At 40.8% G+C, this 26,351-nt stretch overlaps 1 protein-coding gene and 1 non-coding gene across 2 annotated transcripts in view; one reads left to right on the top strand and one right to left on the bottom strand.

Annotated features, from left to right (window-relative positions):
* Positions 1-26,351, top strand: part of LOC126481784 (odorant receptor 82a-like) — a 93,478-nt gene that overhangs the window by 5,852 nt on the left and 61,275 nt on the right. The window contains exons 2-3 of the mRNA XM_050105740.1: positions 17,104-17,432; positions 23,123-23,359. Coding sequence (XP_049961697.1) covers positions 17,104-17,432; positions 23,123-23,359 — 566 coding nt within the window. The remainder of the gene's footprint in view (positions 1-17,103; positions 17,433-23,122; positions 23,360-26,351) is intronic.
* On the bottom strand, positions 23,691-23,765 carry Trnaw-cca (transfer RNA tryptophan (anticodon CCA)). The gene has a single exon. It is a non-coding gene; the product is annotated as a tRNA-Trp (tRNA).

The following is a 26,351-nucleotide window of genomic DNA, read 5'->3' as shown; positions in this document are numbered from 1 at the left end:
ACGATGTTCAGCTGCAGTTATCAAGCATTTGCTTTTCAAATGACCATCTGTGTAACGGATGTCGCTAAAACCACTTCCGTTTGGTAATTTATCCGATCGGTAAACTCGTTTGAGTTCTCTTCTCCTTCCGCCACATCTTCTGAGAGCTTCCTTTTAAATTTTAAAATGTAGTCCATACAGGATATCCCTGGAGGAATGGTCAATACCGAGTGACATTGCATGACCGATCATTAGAAGCAGAAAATGTAGTAAATATGGACACTACATTTCGTACTCTAAGAGCTACAAGCACTTCTTCGTCTTCGATACTGTGAAACAGATCTCTTCTACCGCAAGATCTCTGGTTTCAATATTCTGAGAGGTGGTAGTGTGGACCGAAAGAAGGAAAAAACCTCCCGCAAACATGGGCGCTGAAGTACATACCTGAAGAGCTGCTATTGTGAAACACTTCTACTGAACAAGTGCTCGTATATCTTCATGATTTTAGAGATTATGTTTACTAGACATTTTTTTCTTATCTGGGTCCATACCACATTCTCGAAAAATTGGGAAAGATTTGTCTTGCAATATCGATAAGAATTTCTGGTGGTTCACGAGGTTGGCATTCTAGTGCCCTTGTTTTCCAGAATCTTCTTTGCTTCGAGTTATCGTTCCATTCATATTCCTGAATATTAAGCTCCTGGGACATCCAATATGTTCAGTTCTTTCAAATTTCCATTTAATGTTCTTTGGCGTGGTATGACTTGTAATGAATTACTAAACTTCCTAAAACTATTTATTGTATTGTGATAAATCAAAAATTTTGCAGACCTATCCTTCCTCTGACTGCGGATTGAAAAGCGAAGACACTGTCAGTGTTATAAAAGGAACACTCGTCCCTAGTCCATTTACGTGGCAGCACTGTCAAAACTGACCACGCCCTATTTATCTTTTGCTATATTGTCGCGACCATTTCTGGCAGTCCTCAGCAAGCCGCAACTGCTCGCGACCAAATGCCTGAAGGGGCGTGAATGTTCACGGTCAAAATCAGTCCTGGACCACAGCATACTAATCATAAAGATGAAGAAAAGGCAACAATGGGTTGTTGCGAATGTTGCATCAGACACTCTGGTTCACGCTTTTGATAAACTGTATGAATGAATCCGAGCCATGGTACGACAACCCATCCAAAACATCACAGAACCACCATCGGAGTTAACTGCACCCTCAACACGCTGCAACTTGAAGACTTTACTGTGCTGTCGGTGCACTCGACGCAACTTTTAGGCAAAACAGCGATTGTCGGACCACAGTGCGCACTTACAGTCAGCTACTGTCCAATTTATTTTTGTCCCACTGAAAACAGCTCTATGTGCCGCTGTGAAAAACGACTTTTACTCAGACACTAAATCCAAATGTGCATTAGAGTAAGTTCCCTTCGCAATGTTCGCTCGTAAATGCTTGAGATGGACATGCATTCCTGTTGGAATTGATACCGACTGTGATTGGCAAATCAGGACTATCACCTCTGCTTCCTGTCGGTTACCATTTTTCTACGACCACTATTCTTATGCTTTTACACATGTTCGTGAGTGATACACCTTTTCTTTGTAAACACGTTGTACAGTACGAGTTGAAACACCAACAAATCGTGAAACTTCATTCAGCTGTAGTCATAGACATGTCCAAAAACAATAGTTTATTTCTACCGTTCTCTGACGTCTCTGCGACGAACCATTTCTTTTGATAGATTTCATACGGTGGACTGGCACATATATACCAGTTCATTGCCGAGACATGTCTCACCAAAATTCAACAACTACTACCCCATTTTCAGCGCCGATACGCTGTTTTCAGAGGATGACCAATATCTTACCCGTTGAGTTTACCATTATTGAGAGAAATTGCTTCAAATGTTTTAGTTTTTGATCCGCATGTCATTCTGTCTTATCGCCACCCCCACTCTTGGGGGATAAATTCCATGTTGACTATCACGAAGATGCTTAGCGATCCCAGAAACAGTGAATTAGTGTCCTAATACTTTTGCACGTCATAGCTTCCAAAAGAGTACTTCATCTCCTAAACTGATAGGGCTGTCTTACACGAAAAATATTTTTTTTCTGAAAAGTGAACTTTAGATAAGACAAGTCTTCTTGAAGTGTTCTGGTTACGCTTACGTACCATCACTTCCGAATCCTACAAATATATGAGCGCTATGGATGTCATACAACCAAGGTATTTGTCTTTCGGTGAGGTATATGTGCGCAATGATGGGCTGAAGTTATTCGAGTGTTGTCTCTCCTATAGGTCGTCAGGCGCACTTTCCCTGGTGTTTCGACAGATCTTTGCAATTGCTGTTTTGCAAGGTGTGGTTAGAGTCTACAGAAGCAAATACTGTTCAATGCGTCCAAAGTAATTTTGGACCACTGGTCACTTAAAATTCAACTTTAAAAATCATTTTGCCTGTAATAGGAAACAAACCGACGGTTTCCATCCACGCTGGACGTCACACTAAAGACGTGATGCGCAGTATTTGTTTGATTCGTTTGGGCTGACTCCAGCTTCACGTAGCAAAAAAGGAATTCCAAATATCTGCCGAAACGCCGGAGTAACTGCGCCTGTATCCTCCGTAACTAAGTAGTCAGCATGCCTGACCGCTGCGAGGAGGACCAGGTTCGATTGCCAGGACTGTCAGATATTTTTCCTAGGTATGAAGACTGGAACGGGGTGCCCTTAGCCGTGTACTGTCAATAGAGGAGCAACTTGAGCGAGAGAACGCTGCTCCAAGGCCTGGGAAGCCGACACCAAGCTGGATTGCATCCATACCGCATCCATTTGATACAAATGACGCCATTGGCGAGGGATGACACGGTGGCCAGAAGGGAGTGGATTACCGCGATGGGGCCAGTGGACAGAAGTTCAGCTTGTAGCATTAAATAGAAAGATAACTTTTGGAAGCTAAGGAATTCTGCTACCTTGGAAGCAACATAATGCACCACAGTCGAAGTAAGGAGGACACAAAAACCGGTATCGAACTTCAGCCTTAATCTGAGGAAGAAATTTCTGACGAAGTTCGTCTGTAACAGATCAATGAATTGTAGTGAATTGTGGACAGTTGGAAAACTTGAATAGGAAGAGAAACGAAGCCAGAGGCGGCCAAGATTTCCGCTCGCGGGCCACGCCCGGGCCTTTATGACAAAGCCCTCAGCCTCTCTTCACATTGCTTCCACCACCACGCCCTGCTGTCTGAGAGCGAGGAAGGGGAGGGAGTAAAACAACAATTGCGCCGCATTTAAATGTCAGTACAGTAGTACAGCATATGACTTGGTTGTACATTTCTCAACAACAGATTACAAACAAAACAAGTTTCCAGTATCAATTAATTATTTTTGGCGTGCTGAAGACATAATTTTTATCTGGAACGAACTGTCGGCATACGGATAGATGCAAACAATTTCACAGAGTTTCGCACTCAAATTGCGACATAACTGTGGCTTATTTATTTTCATAATCGAAAAAAGGTATTTCACACAAACATGTCAATCGAAATACTGTAATACTTTTGCAACCTCATTATAGAGACTTGGGAAATCTACCTGAGAAAAATATATAGACCTACTGGACAGTTTTAACGTAAAAATATTTGTAATTGAAACTGGAATTAGGTTTGCAGGTCAGTTAGTTACAGCGGTACATGCACAGAGCGCTTTCAGTTGAAACGGCAAACGGTCTCGAAAGCAGCTCGAAAACAGGTTGACATTGTCGTCAAAACCTTTATAAAACCATCTTTGTAATTCTTGCGAGGCCACAATGAATTCTTCAGAGCCTGCGCTTTCTTTAACGAGAGTGAATATAAGGAACTGGATTGTCTTTGTCAAAATGTGTTCCTTCTACAAGGCGATTTGCTTTATAATTGGATCCCCATCAAATCAGAAAGAAGTAACCTTGCAATGTCTTACTATGGGAAGTGGCCAGTCAAGTCCACTTAAAATGTGAAGTCTGCAGTCCATTCTGAATGTTCTAATTTTCGTTCCTGGGCTCCGTTTTCCTTCATAAATTTAACAACAGAGAGATTTAAAACGAAAACTCGTTCCAGACATGCCCCTACACTTAAACAACGCTCTCTTCAGTAAAACGAGTATATGAAGGCTCCATACATTTCGTTCATTTCCATTGAAAATTGCTGCAACTGAAAATGTAATAATGGATGCAACTTCAAAAATTTTGCTACTCATACGACAAATTTCTTCAAGTGCTCCATGCCTGCTAATTTATTTGAAAGTGTTTCTTGATATACAGAACAATGAATCCCATCTGTAGATTGTTGAAATTTTTTGCTCTTTTATTGTCATCTAAAAGTTTAAATTCTTTCTGCATAGTACTACACATATCAAAAAAAGTTTTGCATCACCTTGGTTTGGAGAATTCAGGAACCTATACAGAAAATTGGAATAGAGATCAACATAAACATCGTTCCCATCCTTTTCATTGCTCATCAAAACCACAAATTGCATGTTGTACCATCATACAACGAGAACGAGAGGTGGTGGTCCAGATTGCTGTACAGACCGGTACCTCTAATACCCAGTAGCAAGCCTCTTGCATTGATGCATATCTGTATTCGTCGTGGCATAGTCTCCACAATTTCATCAAGGCACTTTTGGTCCAGATTGTCCCACTCCTGAACGGCTATTCGGCGTAGATCCCTTAGAGTGGTTGGTGGGTCTCGTCGCCCATTGACAGTCCTTTTCAATCTATCCCAGGCATGTTTGATAGGGTTCATGTCTGGAGAACATGCTGGCCACTCTAATTAGGCGATGTCGTTATCCTGCAGGAAGTCATTCACAAGATGTGGACGATGGGGGCGCGAATTGTCGTCCATGAGGACGAATGCCTCAACAATATTTTGCTGATATGGTTGCACTATCGTTCGGGGGATGGCAATCACGTTTCGTACAGCCGTTACGGCGCCTTCCATAACCACCAGCGGCCTACGTCGGCCCTACATAATGCCGCCCCAAAACAGCAGGGAACCTCCACCTTGCTGTACTCGCTGGACAGTGTGTCTAAGGCATTGAGCCAGAGCGTGTTACCTCCAAACACGTCTCCGGCGACTGTCTGGTTGAAGGCACATGTGACACTGTTCGGCGAAGAGTACGTGATGCCAATCCTGAACGGTCCATTCGGCATGTTGTTGGGCCAATGTGTACCTCGGTGCATGGTGTCTTGGTTGCAAAGATGGACCTCACCATGGATGTCGGGAGTGAAGCTGCGTATCATGCTGCCTATTGCGCACAGTTTGAGTCGTAGCACGACGGCCTGCGACTGCACGAAAGACATTATTCAACATGGTGACGTTTTCAGGGTTGCTCCGAGCCACAATCCGTAGGTAGCGGTCATCCACTGCAGTACTAGCCTTGGGCGGCCTGAAAGGGGCATGTCATCGACAGTTCCTGTCTCTCTGTATCTCCTCCATGTCCGAACAACATCGCTTTGGTTCACTCCGAGACGCCTGTACACTTCCCTTGTTGAGAGCCCTTCCTCGCACAAAGTAACAATGCGGAAGCGATCGAACCGCCGTATTGACCGTCTAGACATGGTTGAACTACAGACAACACGAGCCGTGTACCTCCTCCCGGTGGAATGACTGGAACTGGTCGGCTGTCGAACTTCCTCCGTCTAATAGGCGCTGCTCTTGCATGGTTATTTACATCTTTGGGCGGGTTTAGTGATATCTCTGAACAATCAAAGGGACTGAATCTGTGATACAATGTCCACAGTGAACGTCTATATTCACGAGTTCTGGCAACCGGGGTGATGCAAAACTTTTTTTATGTGTGTATAATGCAGTTTCGTAGCAAATAAGCAGTAGCCGTCGCTTGTGTGAACTGAGTATTCTCATCCCGTTTTTTCTGTCATTCCTATTCATTTTAAATGATTGTGACGATAGATTGTTAGACTGCATCTGTGTGTGCAAACAGCTAGTGGATCTGTGAATGCCTTTCATATCATGCACAAAATAGTGAAGGGAAAAACAGCGCTGAAACCACGATCCTGCCGAACTCATAGAGTTTTCCCAACCACAAAATACCTCACCGCAATGGTAAATGAAATACCGCGCTTTTCCAAGTACTTCCGAGATGGACCGAACAAAGTCGAGTGACAGGCCAGTCCTTGACCTGCACGCGGCCCATACACATTCGCGTTAAATTTGGCATGCCATGGCCGGACCCGATCTAAGCACTTGAAATTAAGTGCTAAAGATGGATGTTGAAAATTAGATGGACGGGTAAAACAAGGAACGAGGACTTGTCTGCAGAATCGGTGAAGAACGGAGCATATGGAAATCACCGACAAGGAGGAGGGAGAGGATGATAGGACGTCTTAATACGTCAGGGAATAATTTCTATGTTACTAGAGGGAGCTGAAAAAGGGGATGACAGAGAGTGGAATACATCCAACAAAAAATTGAGGTCGCTCTACTTTGAGATGAAGAGCACAGTGCAGGAGAAGAATGACAATAAGAGAGAGGTAGAGGGGGAGAGAGAGGGAGAGAGAGAGAAAGAGAGAGAGAGAGAGAGAGAGAGAGAGAGAGAGATTTACATTGGAAAGAATCTTTCATTACCAACCACATACATTTATTGAAAAAGTAGCATTACAAAAAATAAAATGTTATTCTTGCTTACCCCGAACTAGAATGTTTATTCTGCAACGTGGTGTGTATTCAAAGCGATAAACTTTAGAATTATTCACTATGGTATGGACTCGTGTTGAGACGAAATCGCACACACTAATTGACTACTGTTACTCTTCAAATTTCATGGTAGGATAATATTCATTTCTCAACAAGAAACCATATTGACGTGTTAAAAATCAAGAAGTACGAGTTGAATAACAGGGTAAAACGTATCGCTACTGGTGGGTTATTTTTTAATTCGAACTAGAAATAAGTGGTTGTTAATCTTAGAAATTAAAATGCAAGGGAGGCAGATAAAACCATACCCAACTCCTCCTCCTGGTTCGCTGGTACCATCATGCCTGGCTACAATGAAAAGTTCCGACGACATCAGTATTCTCGCTACGTTAAAAGAAGACATAATGATTATTCAAGGAATGTTTAGCATAGATAGCACAAAATTTTAACTGAGAATGAACACAGAAAGAGGAAAGCGATAGGTGATAACGACTTACTGAATACCAAAATTTCGAAAAGGGAAGATGGAAGCATACTGGCATTCTGGTAAGATGGGTAAAATGGACACACAGAGAGCAGGTTCAAACGGAAGAAGGGAACTTTCTTAGGAAGGAAGATTTTTTATGTCTAATACTGATATAAAATTGTGGAAGAAGTCTGTAAGAACATTCTTATAAAACATACCACTGTGGAGAAGTGAAATGTAGTCCTTGAGAAATATAAGCAAGAAAGTAATCAAGACGAACTTGAATTGATACCACTCTAGTTGTGATAAATGAAGTAGCTTATAAGTTTGTGGACAAATCCTTACCAGAAGTACAGGCAGATATGTGACCCACCTGTTACGCTGTTAACGAATAATTAACTTCGGAATGAAATGCTGACTAGGGAAGAAAAGCTGTAGTGCTTGACAAAGGTTATCGAGAATATTTGTTGTAGTAGATGGCAGAAATGAAAGGAAGAGAATTAAATGTAAATGGAGAGCGGCGTGAAACATGTATAATACTAATTTTAAAAAATCTAAGAAGCACATATTGGGGCGACAACTTCTCAAAAGACACCTGCGTGAGAACTGAAACGCCTGCACGAGGCGAGATACGACAGCAGCCAGACTACAGCATAAAGTGAAATGAAATGATCGTATGGCATTGATGGCCAGCAATCCTCACCCGGGGAAGTGCAGCCGCCAAGTTGCAAATCTTCTCAGTTGACGCCACACTGAGCGACTTGCGGGTCGATGATGATGAATTGATGGCGAGGACAACATGACATCCAGTTCCCCAGAGGTGAAAATTTCCGACCAGCCCGAGAACCGAACACGGGCACGCTGTTTTGCAGTCAGATGCTCTGACCACTTTCTTTCTGAGCTTCAGCTAAGAAAGTGGGCACTACAGCGTAAATGCCTGAAAGCATTTTTTAAACTTGAGAGTCACGTACAGAACTTCAGTAAATGTGTCATTGTGTGTTTTCCTTTTTCATCAATTATCTTCGATCCCAATCTGTTCTAGCTCTTTTAGGACTGAACAACGGACATTGTTTAAAATACAAACTATGGTACGCGTGAGAATCCAATCAGGAATAGGTACGCTGACGATAACTCCTGCAACTAGTGTGTGACTCACATATCAGTATTACCTTGTCTGCATACGTGTGAAATCGGCATATCAAACACGAATTCTTTCTGCTAAACATAGATGTTGATTTGGTGCTTGTAACGGAACATATTAAAGGCTTCACTTTAATGAAGTATGTGATAACCTCCAAATTCAACCAGTTTAACGAGTATTTAAGATTATAGAAGAGTTATTGTGTATGTTAACAATGATTGCGCAACATGTCTCCATAAACAGTCAACCCAATAAATTATACTGAATAACTGACCCACACAAAAGTTAATATCACTTGATCACTGATACAGCAAATGTCATCATGTAAAAACACTAAGTTTATCTTAAATAATTAATATGAAGTACGAAAAATAGTAGCCAACTTAGGTATTTTGGATCTCCTTAAATAAAAATCACCCAGTGAAACCTATTCGTTCACTAGGAGCGTTTTCACTCAGTATTCAGGTAATCAATCCTATTTTAGACGAAAACCAATGTAATTCTTAATAATTCATGTTAATTACTTATTTATGCAAATTAGAGAAGTCAATTGACAAACTTCTAAAAAACGGCCTTTTGGTAACAAAGAATTATTCTGTCAAGTCTACAAATCTGTCTGTCATTTTAATAACATGTTAAATTATGTCACTCGATGCAAATTAATAACTTTTCTGCACAAATTATGATAACAGATGTACATGTGACTTGTAAACTATATCTCTTTTTAGTAGTTCTTTGACAATGTTATAAATACAAGCAGTAAGAACGGTCGGGAGGCAGTCAGAATGTCACTTTGGTAGAGTGTGTTTGTGTGTTATTGTTTGAGGTGGATAAACAATGCAAAGAACATGCAACGGAAATACTACTTTGTCTTGTGTCATGGTCTTTGGTGGACAGTGGAATTAAGATGGCCACCAGAGTAATAAATATTTGAAGGTTACATATTTGTTGGTTTTGCTCGTTCTTTATCATCAAAAGCACATAAAAAACACGGGACCTCATGTTTTTAACCCTAGACAACCAGATTTAGAGCCAGCATCAGCATCGAGACACAGCAGCGATCCAGCAAGCAGCAGCGATTACTACAACGCATTTTAATGGCGCCAACCAAACATCAAGTGCTAACAAGCTCCGTAAATGGGAGTGAAATAGTGCAATTACAGCAATTAGCAATATCAACGGCTAGGCGACCATTACAAAAGTGGGGGCTCAGACGGGATCTTTAAGTGCATCGATGATAATAGTGCAGCGATAAATTTCGTAAGTGCTTATCATTCCAAAAAAGTTTATTTGTGCAGTGTGGCAACAGTGAAGATATGTCAAAGTGAAAAACAAAAAAACGTGTGTATGTGCGATTACGAAAAACTATCATCACACCGCTCGGAAGATTAACGTCTGGATTGTCAATGGAATTCATGAATCAAGATAAAACCGTATAGATGTGAAGAAAGCCAACAAGAACACCGATCATGACATCATAGCATAGCTACATAAAGCAAGGTATTTTGTTGTTAACATGTCTCTACCTGAGAGTGATGACATAGTAGGAAATGTAAAAATTGAACCAGGGGATGGTGAACAATTAAACTTAACAGAGTGGCTAGCAGGGTTTGCAACTCAAATAAGCTCGCAACTTAAACAGTCAATTGAACAAGTAAGTTTGGATTTTAAACAATCAAGTGAACAAGTACGTTTGGATGTTAAACAATCAAGTGAACAAGTAAGTTTGAAACTTAAAGAAAACACAGATAGACTGGATAAGTTAAGTTTGGATTTTGATCTATTAACTACTCATCTCAATGAGAAGTGTGAGGAAATTAAAACTACCCTCAGTAAGGACACTAGCAAAGAGCTGATACACTTCAGAAAAAAATTTCAAATTAAAGTTGAAAGTTCAAATGAAAATATACAAGCTAACACAGACAGCATTGCTGTCATCTACAACAGAGTAGATACTGAAGTTGAAAGATTAGATCAGAGAATAGATAAAACATCAGAAAACCTTAAACAAGAATACAACCTGTATACCACTAATGTAGATACAAAAGTAGAAAAGATACACACTAAATGTACACAATTGGAGGACGCATTGATGTCCAAACAAACGATTTACAATCAAAATACAATGTATGGGCACATCCAAGCAAAATGCTTTCCTGGTGAAAATCTGCACCCTATTGACTTTATTCACCAATGTAAGGATATGTTTGTTGTAGGAATGTCAGATAACATAAAAATTAAGTTAGTAAAACGGTTCCTAGAATGGGAGGCCCTATCCTGGGCAAATGAGAATAATGATTCTTGGAATACTTTTGAAGAGTTTGAAGCTAAATTTATTTGCAAATTTTGGTCACAATCCATACAAGCCAGATTAAAGTCAGAATTTCTAAATGGACCAGTGTATAGAGGGAAAGTAGGGGGAATGCAAAAATTTTGCAGAGATCAGTTGAAAAAACTTGCTCACTTGAATAACTCTTTTGATATTATGACACAAATTGATGTTTTAAAAATAAGGTTACCAGAGAGACTGCAGTGGGAATTGGTCCATGGACCAGATGATTCAATGGAAGAGTTCCTGAAATTTGTAGATAGATTAGATAGGGCCTTGGAAAGAGAGAATAACCAAAGTTTTGGCTCTGGCAACAATCAGTATGGGGGGTGGAACAGGAATGTAAATAGAGATTATTATGGGAGGAGAGACTTTGAAAATTCTGGAAATAATGCTCCAAATAGGGAAGATAGGAGATATGAAAACGATTTCAGAAACAATACACAGGAGGGAGGATGGAGGAGAGATAACAGGAATGATAGAAATAGGTATTGGGGAAGAGAACAAGATAGAACGGGGTTTGTTGAAACTAGTGAACAAAACGACAACTACAAATGGACAGACCGAGGGAACCAGCCGGGAAACGGTGGACAGTCCCACTAGATGTCCGTAGTTTTGGGGCTAGACAATATTATGATAGGACAACATATAACCGAAACTGGAAAAGGAGAGGATACAATGTAAAGAGTAAATACCATGAAAATACTGATGTTGTTAGAATGAACAAATTAGAATTTAATAAAAGGTTTTGGGATACTATGAGTAAAAGTGATACAGTTAATAAAAACAGGGTTCAAGCACAGGTAGTTACTGAAAGTGCAGAAGTTGAAGGTATTGCAGAGTTCCATAGTTGGGCTGAAAAAGATACTGGTGTTAATAAAAAGTCAGACACACCACAAATAGAATCAATTTTGCGGGGTTTATTTGATAAGAAGGGGGATGCCGAAGTGTTTAATGGAGCCAAAGACTCAATTGCTGAGATTCAGATACATAGGGGGGAAACTGAAGATGGGGTTGTTGTGGAGGAGGAGGAAGAAGTAATAGAGGGACATTTAAATAATGATCCTAAATCAAGTGATGTTATTGATGAGAGTGTGGAGGAAGAAATAAAAGTATTTGTAGAATTGAAAAGTGATGATGTAGTAAAGGTAAGTGGTGTGACAAACATGAGTAATAATGAGGTTAATTTAAGTGAAATGCAGACTAGGGAATGTGTATCTGAGGACAAGCTACTGCCTATTGGGAACTATGAAACACTAATCTATGAGAATGGTAATAATAATAAAGAAAATATACAGGGATGGAATGTAAATGTGTGTTTTCAAGAAAAAGGGGAAAAGTTTTTAGAAGTTTTGTGGAACAACTATGGAAACTGTATAAACAAAGATGCCTTTTGGAAAGAATTAGCAAAGGTAAGTGCAACCTTGTATCCTACATGGTGGACAAGAATCCGTAGTGGATTTCATAAAAAATGGGGTGAAAACAGTAGTTTGTTAAGTGGCAACACAGTGTTAAGAGGGACAGATAAAAACAAAGTTTATATTTAAATGTCAATGCTTTGCAAACAGAGAGGGTTGTGTCTAAGTGTAGGAAAGAGGAAATACACTTAGGAACTAAAGAAATTGAAAATGATCTATTGTTTGTAAATACTGAAATAGACAATGATGTTGAGCTAGGTTGTCCATATGTTAAAGTAAACATTTACATTGGTCCATTTGAAATAAAAGAAAGCCCACATCCTAATGCGTATAGACTTATCTTTCCCAGATCAAGAAGGTTATTTGGATTAAGAAACATCACTGAATTGAAACCATATAAACATAATTAAGCACATTTCCCTGTTTGAATACAGTTACTTACCCATTTTCTGTAAAGCGTGTTATCAGCAAAGATTTTTACTGGGTGTGTCAAATAGCAACTACCACTCATCCTACAGACCCTGGAAAACTTCCAGATCTCTGAGACAATGTTTTTATATTTTTATTGTCACTATTGAATATTAAATTTGGAGACATCTTCTTTACTTGCAAGGAGCAAGTTTAACCATGCACCCAAAGAGGTGACAAACATTTATTACTTTCTGTTTGTATTGTTGAATATGGGACATACTTGCACCAAATATAAAAGACAGTGTAAAAATTGTTGTGCAAGACCCATCATTTTGTTACTATTGTTTTCTTAGGCATAAGATTTGTGTACAATTTTCTACAGCTAATCAGATGTTCACCAAGTTTGATGTTTGTGCTATGTTGTGACCAATTTAAGTGTCCAATTTTAGTATTAATTTGTTCTTGTACTATCTTGACTGTGTCTCAATGGGAGACAAGTTTTTTTAATATTTTCTTTTTTTTTAATGCATATTATATTCATACATGTGACTTCTCTAGTGTTTGTGTTTATATATCATGTCCGTACTTATAATTATGTTCTTTGTTTTCATTTCCTTTATGTGGCTCAAAATGAGCAGACAGCTGCAATATTTTTCCTATGGACATCTGAACTGTCCATCTATGTAATATATTTATGTTCCTTCTATTATCTTGATTATTCTGTGACTCAATGAGAGCTGACTTTGAAATAATTTACATATATTTTTTTTTATATCTTAAGATCGCATGTGATATATTTGTGTCTGTTTTTGATCGTTTTCCATGTGGCTCACTGGGAACAAAGATTAACAGTTTTTTTTTTACTTTCATATATTACTAAATATTTTTATTATGCTGTCATACTGAGGGCCATAACACAAAGTGCATTTGAAACAACACAACTAAAATATTTGCAGGAAACAGTCATTGTATACATACACATTATGCATAGTAAAACAAAAAAAATTATTAAAATAGTACTTTTCCACATTTTAACCATTTGAAACATTTGTCCTAGTCGGCTAATATCATTAACATTCTGTAAATGATATTACCCGAGGGGGGTATTGTAACGGAACATATTAAAGGCTTTACTTTAATGAAGTATGTGATACCCTCCAAATTCAACCAGTTTAACGAGTATTTAAGATTATAGAAGAGTTATTGTGTATGTTAACAATGATTGCACAACATGTCTCCATAAACAGTCAACCCAATAAATTATACTGAATAACTGACCCACACAAAAGTTAATATCACTTGATTACTGATACAGCAAATGTCATCATGTAAAAACACTAAGTTTATCTTAAATAATTAATATGAAGTACGAAAAATAGTAGCCAACTTAGGTATTTTGGATCTCCTTAAATAAAAATCACCCAGTGAAACCTATTCGCTCACTAGGAGCGTTTTCACTCAGTATTCACGTAATCAATCCTATTTTAGACGAAAACCAATGTAATTCTTAATAATTCATGTTAATTACTTATTTATGCAAATTAGAGAAGTCAATTGACAAACTTCTAAAAAACGGCCTTTTGGTAACAAAGAATTATTCTGTCAAGTCTACAAATCTGTCCGTCATTTTAATAACATGTTAAATTATGTCACTCGATGCAAATTAATAACTTTTCTGCACAAATTATGATAACAGATGTACATGTGACTTGTAAACTATATCTCTTTTTAGTAGTTCTTTGACAATGTTATAAATACAAGCAGCAAGAATGGTCGGGAGGCAGTCGGAATGTCACTTTGGTAGAGTGTGTTTGTGTGTTATTGTTTGAGGTGGATAAACAATGCAAAGAACATGCAACGGAAATACTACTTTGTCTTGTGTCATGGTCTTTGGTGGACAGTGGAATTAAGATGGCCACCAGAGTAATAAATATTTGAAGGTTACATATTTGTTGGTTTTGCTCGTTCTTTATCATCAAAAGCACATAAAAAACACGGGACCTCATGTTTTTAACCCTAGACAACCAGATTTAGAGCCAGCATCAGCATCGAGACACAGCAGCGATCCAGCAAGCAGCAGCGATTACTACAACGCATTTTAATGGCGCCAACCAAACATCAAGTGCTAACAAGCTCCGTAAATGGGAGTGAAATAGTGTGATTACAGCAATTAGCAATATCAACGACTAGGCGACCATTACATGCTTCTGTTTTATATCCTTTGTACTTCCAGATCGGTTTTGTTAACTGTTATGGTATAAATTTACCTAAGTGCTAATAGTGACCTGAAGATGTGAAAACAGTGTATTTTCAAACTCAAAACAGGTACAATAAGAAATACACCTGGAAATACACAGAACAGAGCTATTACTGTTCCTTCCTTGAAGCAGTTTTCTTCTGTGCTTCAGAAAAACTAATACTGAATAGGAAAGTAAATAGTATAATACTGAAGAAAGAGAAAATCTTGGAACGTAAAAGCATGAGGCTAATAAGGATCTAAACTTCACATTGACGTTATAAAACACGGATTAATATCAAGAGGAAAAAAAAAACAAATTTACTCAAAATACAAGAAAGTTATTGTTTTTTAATGAAGACAGAAATGGAGACAGTAAAATCGATTGGGTCAGTAAAAATTTATTTGAAATTGAAAGGAGTCACAGAAGAAGATATCGAGAATAACAAAATATTTCGATGCAAATTACATTAACGAGAGATTGGCTGCCGGTCAAAAACGAAAAACGTGAACTTGAAAGAAAACAAGCTCGCAATGAAAGAAATATGTGTTTATAATTACTCTGTGCAGCGTTAAGTAGCCGCATTTACGTAGAAAGGTAATTTTAGTAGGTGTTGTGCTATTTCATATCGTTCTCTGTAATACCATCTTTATTGCTCAGTCGCAAATGTTACACCGTGAAAATCTGTGCATGTAAATAAAATGGTTCAAATGGCTCTGAGCACTATGCGACTTAACTTCTGAGGTCATGAGTCGCCTAGAACTTAGAACTAATTAAACATAACTAACCTAAGGACATCACACACATCCATGCCCGAGGCAGGATTCGAACCTGTGACAGTAGAGGTCGCTCGGCTCCAGACTGTAGCGCCTAGAAGTGCACGGCCACTCCGGCCGGCGCATGCAAATAGCTCTAGGTATTCAAACATAGAAGCTTTCCATCGGTTTCTTGATAGACTTATATTCACCTCTCAAAATCAATCCACTGTTGGTGGCAGCCTGGAGTACAGGAGCTGTTGATGGACAAGTACTGATTGCAGCCGGGTCCAGACAGAAGAAATCTGTCTCACGAGGCAGTAGACAACACAATTTGACATCATGTGACCGTACACGAAAATTAATTCTGTTAATTGAATGTAAATCGACTCGCTTCACTATCTTTCGGCAAATGTCGTCTACATGTATGGAAAACTAACTAAGTATCGAAGGCGTTTAAAAAATGGTTCTGAGCACTATGGGTTGGTTCAAACGGCTCTGAGCACTATGGGACTCAACTGCTGAGGTCATTAGTTCCCTAGAACTTAGAACTAGTTAAACCTAACTAACCTAAGGACATCACAAACATCCATGCCCGAGGCAGGATTCGAACCTGCGACCGTAGCTGTCTTGCGGTTCCAGACTGCAGCGCCTTTAACCGCACGCCCAATTCGGCCGGCTAGCACTATGGGACTTAACATCTTTGGTCATCAGTCCCCTAGAACTTAGAACTACTTAAACCTAACTAACCTAAGGACATCACACACATCCATGCCCGAGGCAGGATTCGAACCTGCGACCGTAGCAGTCCCGCGGTTCCGTACTGTAGCGCCTAGCACCGCACGGAAGGCGTTTACAAGAGAGTCATTTTGTTTGGGGCTGACAGATGTAAGACAATGGCGAAGTCCACTAATTGTCTGATTTCGAATTGCCACGACCGCATGATTAGTTTTGAAACCTGTTGTATTTTCAGCTGGAACAATTACAGAACAACTTCACGACATGATACACGAAGTACTGAAAATTAGCGCCTCACGTTAGCCAAACCCACCGGATACTCTGGGCAGTAAGAGTTGATCAGACAGCAAACGTAAATAGGTGGGTCACTTCATTCAGTAGTTTGTGAATAAAACCGTCTACATCACTTAATACATATCTTTATTTATAACGTCGTTTCGACTACTGCCATCATCAGGTCAAAACATAGAATTCGTAAAACAACGTTCAGCGTCAGTTTCACATTTTATTTATTCTCACACTGAACGTCGTTTTACAAGTCCTTTGTTTTGATCCGGGTGATGGCAATTGTCTAATTGACGTTATAAATGAAGACATATATTAAACGATTTAGAAGATGTTATTCGCAAAATGTTCTCGGTGATCGGAGACTCATTTAGGAAATTGTTTTTACTCTGTTAACAATTCATCCGAGCGGTTCTAGGCGCTTCAATCCGGAACCGCGCTGCTGCTACGGTCGCAGGTTCTAATCCTGGCTCGGGAATGGATGTACGGGATGTCCTTAGATTGGTTAGGTTTAAGTAGTTCTAAGTCTATGGGACTGATGACCTTAGATAAGTTCCATAGTGCTTAGAACCATTTGAACCATTTGAACAACTCATCAGTGTTTCCCGCAGGCATGTGTGACATAACCGGTGTGTCTTGCGTTGATGCAGGTGAGGTTGGCAGGCGGCTGCGCACAGACCTCCGCCTACAGCAATGGCTGCTGCGGTTCGTGGGGGCGTGGGCACCACGCAGCGGGGCGTCGACGTCTGTGTGGTCGTCACTGTACGGCACGTACTCCGGCTGCGTCGTGGTGATTCTGCTGCTGTTCGTGGCCAGCCTGCTGTTCGCCATGGTGCACTACTGGGGCCACATGCTGGGCGTCACCATGAACGCCTGTCTCATGTTCACCTACGTCATGAACATCATCAAGATCGTCGCCTTCCTCAGAATGAGACCCGCTATCGACCAGTTCATCGATGAACTCGACAGCTGTATGCAGGTAAGTATCATGACGACACCATGATAGGAATGCTACTAGTTTAGGGCTCGCAATTCCGTCCTCAAACGCTAATTTTCGTTTAAATCGGATAAGTAGCCAAACTACGACTTCCCATCATCTTCACTTCTCACAATTATGCCAGCACAGAACTTAATGTAAATGAAAAATACAAATATAAATAAAAAAAGTTAAATCCATTTCAGGACTTGCTGTTCCCAAAAAATACTTTGTCATTTACGAACCCACAAATAACATTCAACTTCTAAAACAATGCTGTTCCTCATGACATGCTTAGATTGAAAGTGCTCGGGTTCGATTCCCGGCTGGGTCGGAAATTTTCTCCGCTCAGGCACTGGGTTTTGTGTTGCCCTAATCATCATCATCTGACGGGAGGTCCCAGTCACACGACATTTACATTTTACTAATCTGACGCTGCTACTCTTACCTGGTGCGACTAACATTACGTGCAACATGTGCGTATCAGAAACCGTGTCACACTGAATTTTATGAATTATTATCATTTCATAAGAAGAGTGAATATTAAAAGCTTGTCTGACCACTGATCCAAAAGTACACAACCTATTTCAGAATCAGACATCAAAGTTTCTGACAGTCAGAATAAGATACTAGAGAGCCACATTTACTAATACTGTTTGCAACAGCACATTGACCTTCAGTGTGCACGAAACAGTTGAGATGCGTACTAGGCAATCGCATCCAATCCATGTCCATTGTAAGCAGCAAGATTTTGCCACCATACATTTAACAGTCTGTAAATTCTGTTCGATTTATACGAGGGTTGTAACTTAAATAGTGCCAGCTGTTTATTCAGAACCGATACAAAAGAGTTACATGTTTGTACCTGTTACTGTCCTTCAAAGTAGTCACCAGCGTCGAGTAGAACCCGTTTCCAGCGATGTGGAAGGCGTAGCATACCGTTAGCAGAGCCTGTTCTGTTGATGGTGCGAATGGAGCTGTCTAAAGTTATGGTAATTCTCGTGTACGACAGTGATGGTGTTATCCTAACACATTACGTTCCTCCACGGCAGACCGTCGATGCACAGTATTACTCTTCGGTATTGAATTATCACCTGCGACCAGCTTTGCGAAAGAAGCGGCGACACTTTCTGCTCAACCCACCCATCATTTTGTACGACAATGCGTGGGTGCGTACAGCGTAAGCTGTGGCTGCTCTATTCGGTTGATGGGACTGGGAAGTACTATTGTACCATCCGCCATACTCACCGGACTTAAGTCCTTGTGACTTTGATATGATTTCGAAGAAGAACGAACCACTTCGTGGCATTCGCTTCAGAATTGTTCCAGAGATTCGACAGGCAGTAGACCGCTCCATTCGCACCATCAACAGAACAGGCTCTGCTAACGGTATACTCGGCTTTCCACAACACTGGAAACGGGTTCTACACAACGCTGGTGACTACTTTGAAGCACAGTGACAGGTGGAAACATGTAACTCTTTTGTATCGGTTGTGAATAAATGGTTTCCAATAAATAGTTGCCACTATTTAAGTTCCAACCCTCGTAATTGTATTAGATCACTTTTTACGAGGCACAATAGCATTATTAATCATTTCATTGAGTGATCCTGGCTAGCACCATGTAGTAGCAATATCTGTAGTACAGCTTGTCTTGGAGTTAATTAAAGCTGAGCAATGACAGAAAGGGTGACGTTGGCAACGTGTTCCTCAGAAGGGGCTGTTGGCTGAAGAGGGGCTGGAAAGATAGTTGTCAGGTTCTGCAGGGGCGGGACGATTACTCCCCTGACACAGAACAGAGGAAGGAGCCGGTGGTTTACAATGCTGGAGGCCGCAGAACCCCGATAGCGAAAACAGTGCAGGTGGGAGGTTGTACTCTGGTGAGTAAAAAAAAAGTTTCAGAGTAGCGTACCTGGCGGAAGAGCGTTCGGGGGTGTAAGAAGGCGGAAAAACATACTTATTAGTGTGAAGGAATGCGTGGGGTCACAAATGATGGTTGCGAGTTGACCTCCGAGGAATATTCTCAAGGGAAGACGAGGAGCACACTTCCCATCAAAATGCAGAGATACGTATTTGATTGGCAGAGTGCTAAGGATGTACGAGAGGAAATGGAAACTTCTAGAAAATCTTCTGAAAGGAGCATGAGCTTCAGGCGGTCGGCTGACATGTAGTGCGAGGCATTATTTTTGTAACAGTCTAACAGTCTCCGGGATATGTCGCCTGAGTTCAAACGTAGATGCCGTGTGTCCGGAAGGGAGCTGGTATATAGTGTCGAGACACACTTCCCTGCGGGGACTGAACAAAGACTATTCCCTCCCGGGCCCGCCTAGAGGTTTCGCTAGCGAGGCCCATACCGGAGAATCTGGCAGTTAAATCTGAGAAGTACTGATTTCGCCGCAAGGAGTACGTGAGGTTGTTTCTCTGTGAACAGAGTTGCTGTTCAGTTTACTCAAGTGACGATTCTTTATCTCTACGTGGAGTCTGACACACACTGAAGAGATTCTTTACTGAAGAATACTTAAGTGCAATTTCTGTTCTTGACTAGTGAGCCAACAGGAAACTTATCTCGTGATCTGTCTTGTACTGAGGTAATTTTAGCCCTGTAAATTTGTGGATGCAATATTGTGTCCACTGTGTACGCAGAGAATTGTAAGTACGCACGTAAATTATCTCCACAGTGGCCAATGGCCCAATGAGCAGATCATCGGTGCAGAATAATTGCTGTCCATACGTCACTAGTTGACATGCACCCTTCTGTTCGGCTGGCAGGGATACATTGAAAGTCAATGTGTTGAGTCCCTTTACCCTGTCCACCGAACTTTTTCTCAAAGTTCCAGTTAGGGTGTGGGTGTTCTATTCTCACCTCTAATCAGTATCAACCAGCTTCATGTACATATAATAAAAGGGGGAGCGGACTAAAGTAAGTCAAGAATATGTTCTTACCAATCTCGAAATTACATTTTGGGCAGAATCTGACATTGTGTACTTCATACACACATACAATTTTTTTGTACTACACATAATTTTTAAGAATAAATCATCTACAGTATCCAAGCTACGATGCATTCTAGTATCATCCCGATAAGAATAATTCGTTTAATTATCTGCATCGAAGTGAAGTAAAATTACAACACGATTCTTCGTTTTATGGCAATCTCTAGGTGTAGGTCGCCAATGGTAGAGATGTTTCAATCATTTGTAGGCGCGAGAATTCCATTGCGGAGAGAACCTAAGGCAACAACACACAAGAGTGCTATATTTTTCATAGCAAGTAACGACCAAGAATGTGAACTAGCAATCTCCATTCCAATGACTCGCAATATTTTCACTCAAACGTGTGTGACGAAGCGAGGCAAAGATACCACAGTAAAGATCTCACGCTGATCTCATAACACTGTGTACGAACTGAAGAATAAGGAACACAGTTTGTTAATCAGATAATGTAGGATTTGGACAGTGCATGAGTGTTTATTCTAGATGTAAACTTTGGGAGCCGTCTGCTACCTGTTTGACCCGACTGATCTAACATGTTCTGGGCGTTGCTGCCCTCAGATATTCCATTTATTATACGAAATTTTGATCCATGAATAAATACCAACTCGACCGCACGTCGACTGATGAAATATTAGGTAGCCAGCAGTCTTTCATACTGCAACGAATTATGTGAAGGGTCTCTAACATGTATTAACGTAACGGTAACCTATAACGAAGACGTACAGTTATATCAGTGCAACGTGTAAGTGTGGTTAAATCTTCTCTTACAGAGAAAATGCGTGCTAAGCGAATGTAAACCACATCTTGTATAGCCTGACACCTGATAATGAAGAACATGAATTACAAAGTAACTGATTTCGGTGTCTTCAGAACCGCAGCACGTGTCTGGAAGTTATCAACAGCTCTAACTGTTCTTATGTCGGCTGTAATATATATCCAAAGATAGAAAAATGTTGTCCCCCAATGGCAACTGATCGTATTAGCAGTTCTGCTAAAGCAGAACGTATTCAGTGAATTGTGCCTGCAGCAGCTAGGAACTGAGACAGCGGATAAGTGAGCATGAAATTAGTAAAATTTCATAAATAATTAAGGAGAGCTTTGAAATTTATTCCTGTTATTATTAAGCAAATGACCAGAAAATTTACTAAAGTAGCAGCACATGTTCTACTAGGGATCACGTGGAGTATAGTTACAAGTATTAACAAAACAAAAGAACAAATTAACCTCATACATTCTTAAATGCCCGTCAGATTGTCAAATGATTGGGAAAATAGCATATGCCATGACCTATAGCCACTGCTGACTTAGCGATAGACCGATAATGATCCTCTTACATTGAACAATGCCTCGATCGGAACAATAGATCGAACCTTGGTCACAGAGCTTGGTCTACAGAGCCAAAAAATCCTATAACAGAATATTACGACAACGCATGCTTACAAGCAAGAGTTTCACCATAAATTCACGAATGCTGCAGATTAGAAGTGGTCGTCTCGGCAAAACACAAGACAGAAGCGTCTGAACTTAACGAATAGAGTCATATCAGTAACAGGTATCGTGTACGTAAAGAAGCAAAGTGCTGCCACGCCCAAAGTCCGTGGAAAGGATTTCCTCTGTGTTCATCCACGTGACCAAGTGGACCTTAGCCACCCAGTTGCCTTATAGGCCGACTAGGTTTTACCTTCAAAGTACACCGTGCGGATATGCTTCCACTACAAAGCCAAAGATGTGATTCACCTAGAAGACGAGGACAGTTCAAATAGACTTTTGGCACCTTGTTAATGTTTTACAACTCGCATTTATTTATTTATCTATTTTTGAGTCATCAGTCTTGGTTTGATGCGACCCGCCACGAATTCCTCTTCTGTGCCAATCTCTTCATCTCAGAGTAGCAGTTATAAGCTACGTCCTTAGTTACTTGCTCGAAGTCTGCCTCTGAAGCTTTTACCTTCTACAACTCCCTCTAGTATTATGGAAATTATTACATGATCTCTTAACAGATGTCCTACCATAATGTCCGTTCTACTTGTCAGTGTCTTCCATATATTCCTCTCCTCACCAATCCTCCGAAGAGCCTCCTCATTCCTTACCTTATCAGTCCACCGCTCCTCATCAATCCTTCGAAGAGCCTCCTCATTCCTTACCTTATCAGTCCACCTAATTTTCAACATTCATCTGTAGCACCATATCTCAAATGGATCGATTCTCTTCTTTTCTGGTTTTCCACAGTCCACGTTTCACTGCCATATAATGTTGTGCTCCAAATGTACATTCTGCGAAATTTCTTCCTCAAATTAAGGCCTACGTTCGATACTAGTAGACTTCTCTTGGCCAGGAATGCCCTTCCTGCAGCGCTAGTCTGCATCTCATGTCTTCTTTGCTCCTTCCGACATGTGTTAATTTGTTGCCTAAGTAACACAATTCCTTAACTTCATCTACTTCGTCATCACCAATGCTGATGTTAAGTTTCTCTCTATTTTCACTTCTGCTACTCTAATTATTTTTGTCTCTCTTCGATTTACTCCCAGCCCACATTCTCAATTCACTAGACTGTTCATTGCATTCAACAGATCGTGTAATTCTTCTTCACTTTCACTGAAGACAGCAGTGTCAACTCGCATAGTGATATTTAATGTGGAAGATGTTTCTTAACAGACAGATTGCAACTTCTGTGAAGTACAGCCTGGACCACTTCCACAGGAGTACGGGCAGGAGCTGCGGAGCCAGAAGGCGGCCGTGTTCCGGTGGACAGCTCTGAAGAGCCGGATAGTGTCTGTGGCGCGGCTGTCGGTGACCGCCATGGGCTGCGTCTACTGGGCGGTGATGCCCGCAGTACGGGCCAGCGCCTGCGGCCACACCGTGGAGTGCCGGGCCAGCGTGGGACTGCCTGCCCACGTGTGGTACCCCTTCTCCTACACCGTGTCGCCGGTCTACGAGGTACAAGAACTAACAACTTATCTGTGATCGTTGTATCTGCCTCGGATATTTCACTATGCAAACAAAAGTCTCCTCCCAAGTCTGCACTCTGTCAGGCTGTTCCTTTGATGACATACACTGAGGTAAGTCATCGGATACCTCCCAATATCATGTCAGACCTCCTTTTTCTCGGCGTAGTGCAACAACTTGACGTGGCACTGACTCCACAAGTCGTTGGAAGCCCTTGTTGAGTTATTGAGCCCTACTGTCTCTATAACGTCGGAAGTTACTAGAATGAAATTTTCACTCTAGGTGTGCGCTGATATGAAACTTCCTGGTAGTTTAAAACTATGTGCCGGACCGAGACTCGAACTCGGGACCTTTGCCTTTGGCGGGCAAATGCTCTACCAACTGAGCTACCCAAGCACGACTCACGCTCCGTCCTCACAGCTTTAATTCCGCCAGTACCACGTCTCCTACCTTCCAAACTTCACTGAAGCTCTCCTGGCCTTACCTCAGTTGGTAGAGCACTTGCCCGCGAAAGACAAAGGTCCCGAGTTCGAGTCTCGGACCGGCACATAGTTTTAATCTGCCAGGAAGTTTCAACGTCGGAAGTGTTGCCGGTGCAGGATTTTGTCCATGAACCGACGTCTCAATTCCCCGTCGGAGGTTCGAGTCCTCCCTCGGGCATGGGTATGTGTGTCGTAAGATTAATTAGTGCGTAAGTTTAGGGACCGATGACCTCAGCAGTTTGGTCCCATAAGACCTTACCACAAATTTCCAAATTTTTCTGACGTCTCGATTACGCCCTATAAGTATTCGATGGGTTTCATGTCGGGCCATCTGAGTGGCCAAATCATTCGTTCGAACTGCTCAGAATGTTCACCAGTCACGAACCGTTGTGGCCCGGTTGTTTGGGAACATGAAGTCTATGATGCAAATAGTCTCAAAGTAGCTAAAGATAACAATTTCCAGTCAATGACCGGTTCAGTTGGAGTAGAGCACTCGGTCCATTCCAAGTAAAAATAGCCTGCACAATTACAGAGCCACCACCAGCTTGCACAGAGCTTTGTTGATAACCTGGGACCGTGTCTTCGCGGGGTCCTGGCCGTACCAAATGAAATCGGAACTCATCTGACCAAGATACGGTTTTCCAGTAGTATCGGTCCAACCGATATGGTCACGAGGCCAGGAGAAGCGCAGCAGGCGACGACGCGGTGTTAACAGAGGCACTCGCGTCGGTCGTTTGATGCCATAGTCCATTAAGGCCAAATTTCGCCACACTGTCCCATCTGATACGTTCGTCATACGTCCCACATTGATTTCTGCGGTTATATCACTCAGAGTTGCTTATCTGTTAGCACTGATAACTATGCAAACGCCGCAGCTGTCGGTAGTTAAGTGAAGGCCGTCGGTCACTGCGTTGCCCGCGGTTGCCTGAAACTTTATATTCTCGTCCGATTCTTGACACGGTGGATCTCGGATACTGAATTCCCCAACGATTTCAGAAATGCAATGTCCCATGCATCTAGCTCCACCCACCATTCTACGTTCAACGAATGGTAATCATAATCTCGTCGGAAACTTTTTCACTTGAATCACCTGCCATCTGTACTGCCGCCATCTTTATGCGTGCATATCGCTATCCCATGATTTTTATCACCTCAGCTACATTGGTATATTGGTGCATCATCATCTTAGACGCGTCATTACTTATCTTAAAGCATAAACAAAAAGAAGTTAATCCCAACGATGTATGGTTCTACCAACTCACAGGACTGGACCTTTCATCAGGCAAATTTCACAGGAGTCACATATACTTTGGTGTCTTTATGAAGTGTAATCGGAAGGAAAAGTTATCGCTTATCGCTTTCTTCACCATGATCTCAACTAAATTAGCCGTCTAACAACTTCCTCAGCAGTGCTAAGACATAAACTGAGTGCACTGATTCCTTGCATAAAGTGACTATTCCTCACCACATGTCTCTGGATCTGTGAACGAATGTATTATGGTGTACAGAATGACGAATGAATTGTGACATTTATGTCATATAACTTTGGTGACATGTGTTTAGAGGTGAGTGTTGTGATGAAATTCACTCAAGTGGATGATACTGTCTGCGACTGAGTTTTCCTAGTTAGGGCTCACTCCCGTAATTTTGTGTGTAAATACATGTAAGTACTAATGGAAATATTTTAGGCAATGTCATACTTCTCAAACGAAGACCGTTTTCGAATCGGACCTTTGCTGTACCACCATTATAATTCTAGTGACTACCAAGTATTAATCACTAGTTTGAAAGGAATAATGTATATTTACTGTACTTGTTTGTTGATATTCTGAACCGAAAGATCTTTGGAATGACCTAGATGGTCGAATACGTATCACATCAGTACACCAAACGCAACTATTGTCCACTACTGTCTGAGAAAACTGTTACGAAATTTTCCCTTCACGCTTTAAGAAAACAACGTTCTACATTGCTGGATCGTGCATTCATGACCTTGCCATAGTGCTATTATAAAATACTAATAAACTAATAATAACATTCATGTCAACTCCCGCATATTAAATGTGTTTTGGTTTCAGACCCAAAGGTGAAAGAGTTTTGCGATATTCCTCCCTCAGAAACTCATTGTAATGACAGTCACACAGTACATAATCAAATTATATACCACTGAAATCCCCCTCCCTGTCATAGGTTAAAGACTGTAACAAAAATAAATGAATGTATTTAGCTTTAGAAATAAAAATTCTCTCAAGGGAGGAGGTTGGCTTATTATCATTATTTTAACTTTGTTTTCAAAGTTTAAGAATCTATAATGCAGAACTTGTGGATTATAAAATTAAAATATCGTTCCAGGAGAAGAGTTAGATGGAATATGGTAAACTGTCTATTCTTTGAGGAAGGATTGAAATAATATCAAAGGACCTACCGCAGTTAGCTACCCAAATAAAACCTTTGTAACTAATCAAAAATGCAGTGGGTCTACAAAACATGTCTTCCAAAAT

Source organism: Schistocerca serialis, chromosome 5 (assembly GCF_023864345.2).
Source record: "Schistocerca serialis cubense isolate TAMUIC-IGC-003099 chromosome 5, iqSchSeri2.2, whole genome shotgun sequence".
Lineage (NCBI taxonomy): Eukaryota > Metazoa > Arthropoda > Insecta > Orthoptera > Acrididae > Schistocerca > Schistocerca serialis.
The sequence above is the reverse complement of the archived record's forward strand: the minus strand, read 5'-3'. Positions and strand labels throughout refer to the sequence as shown.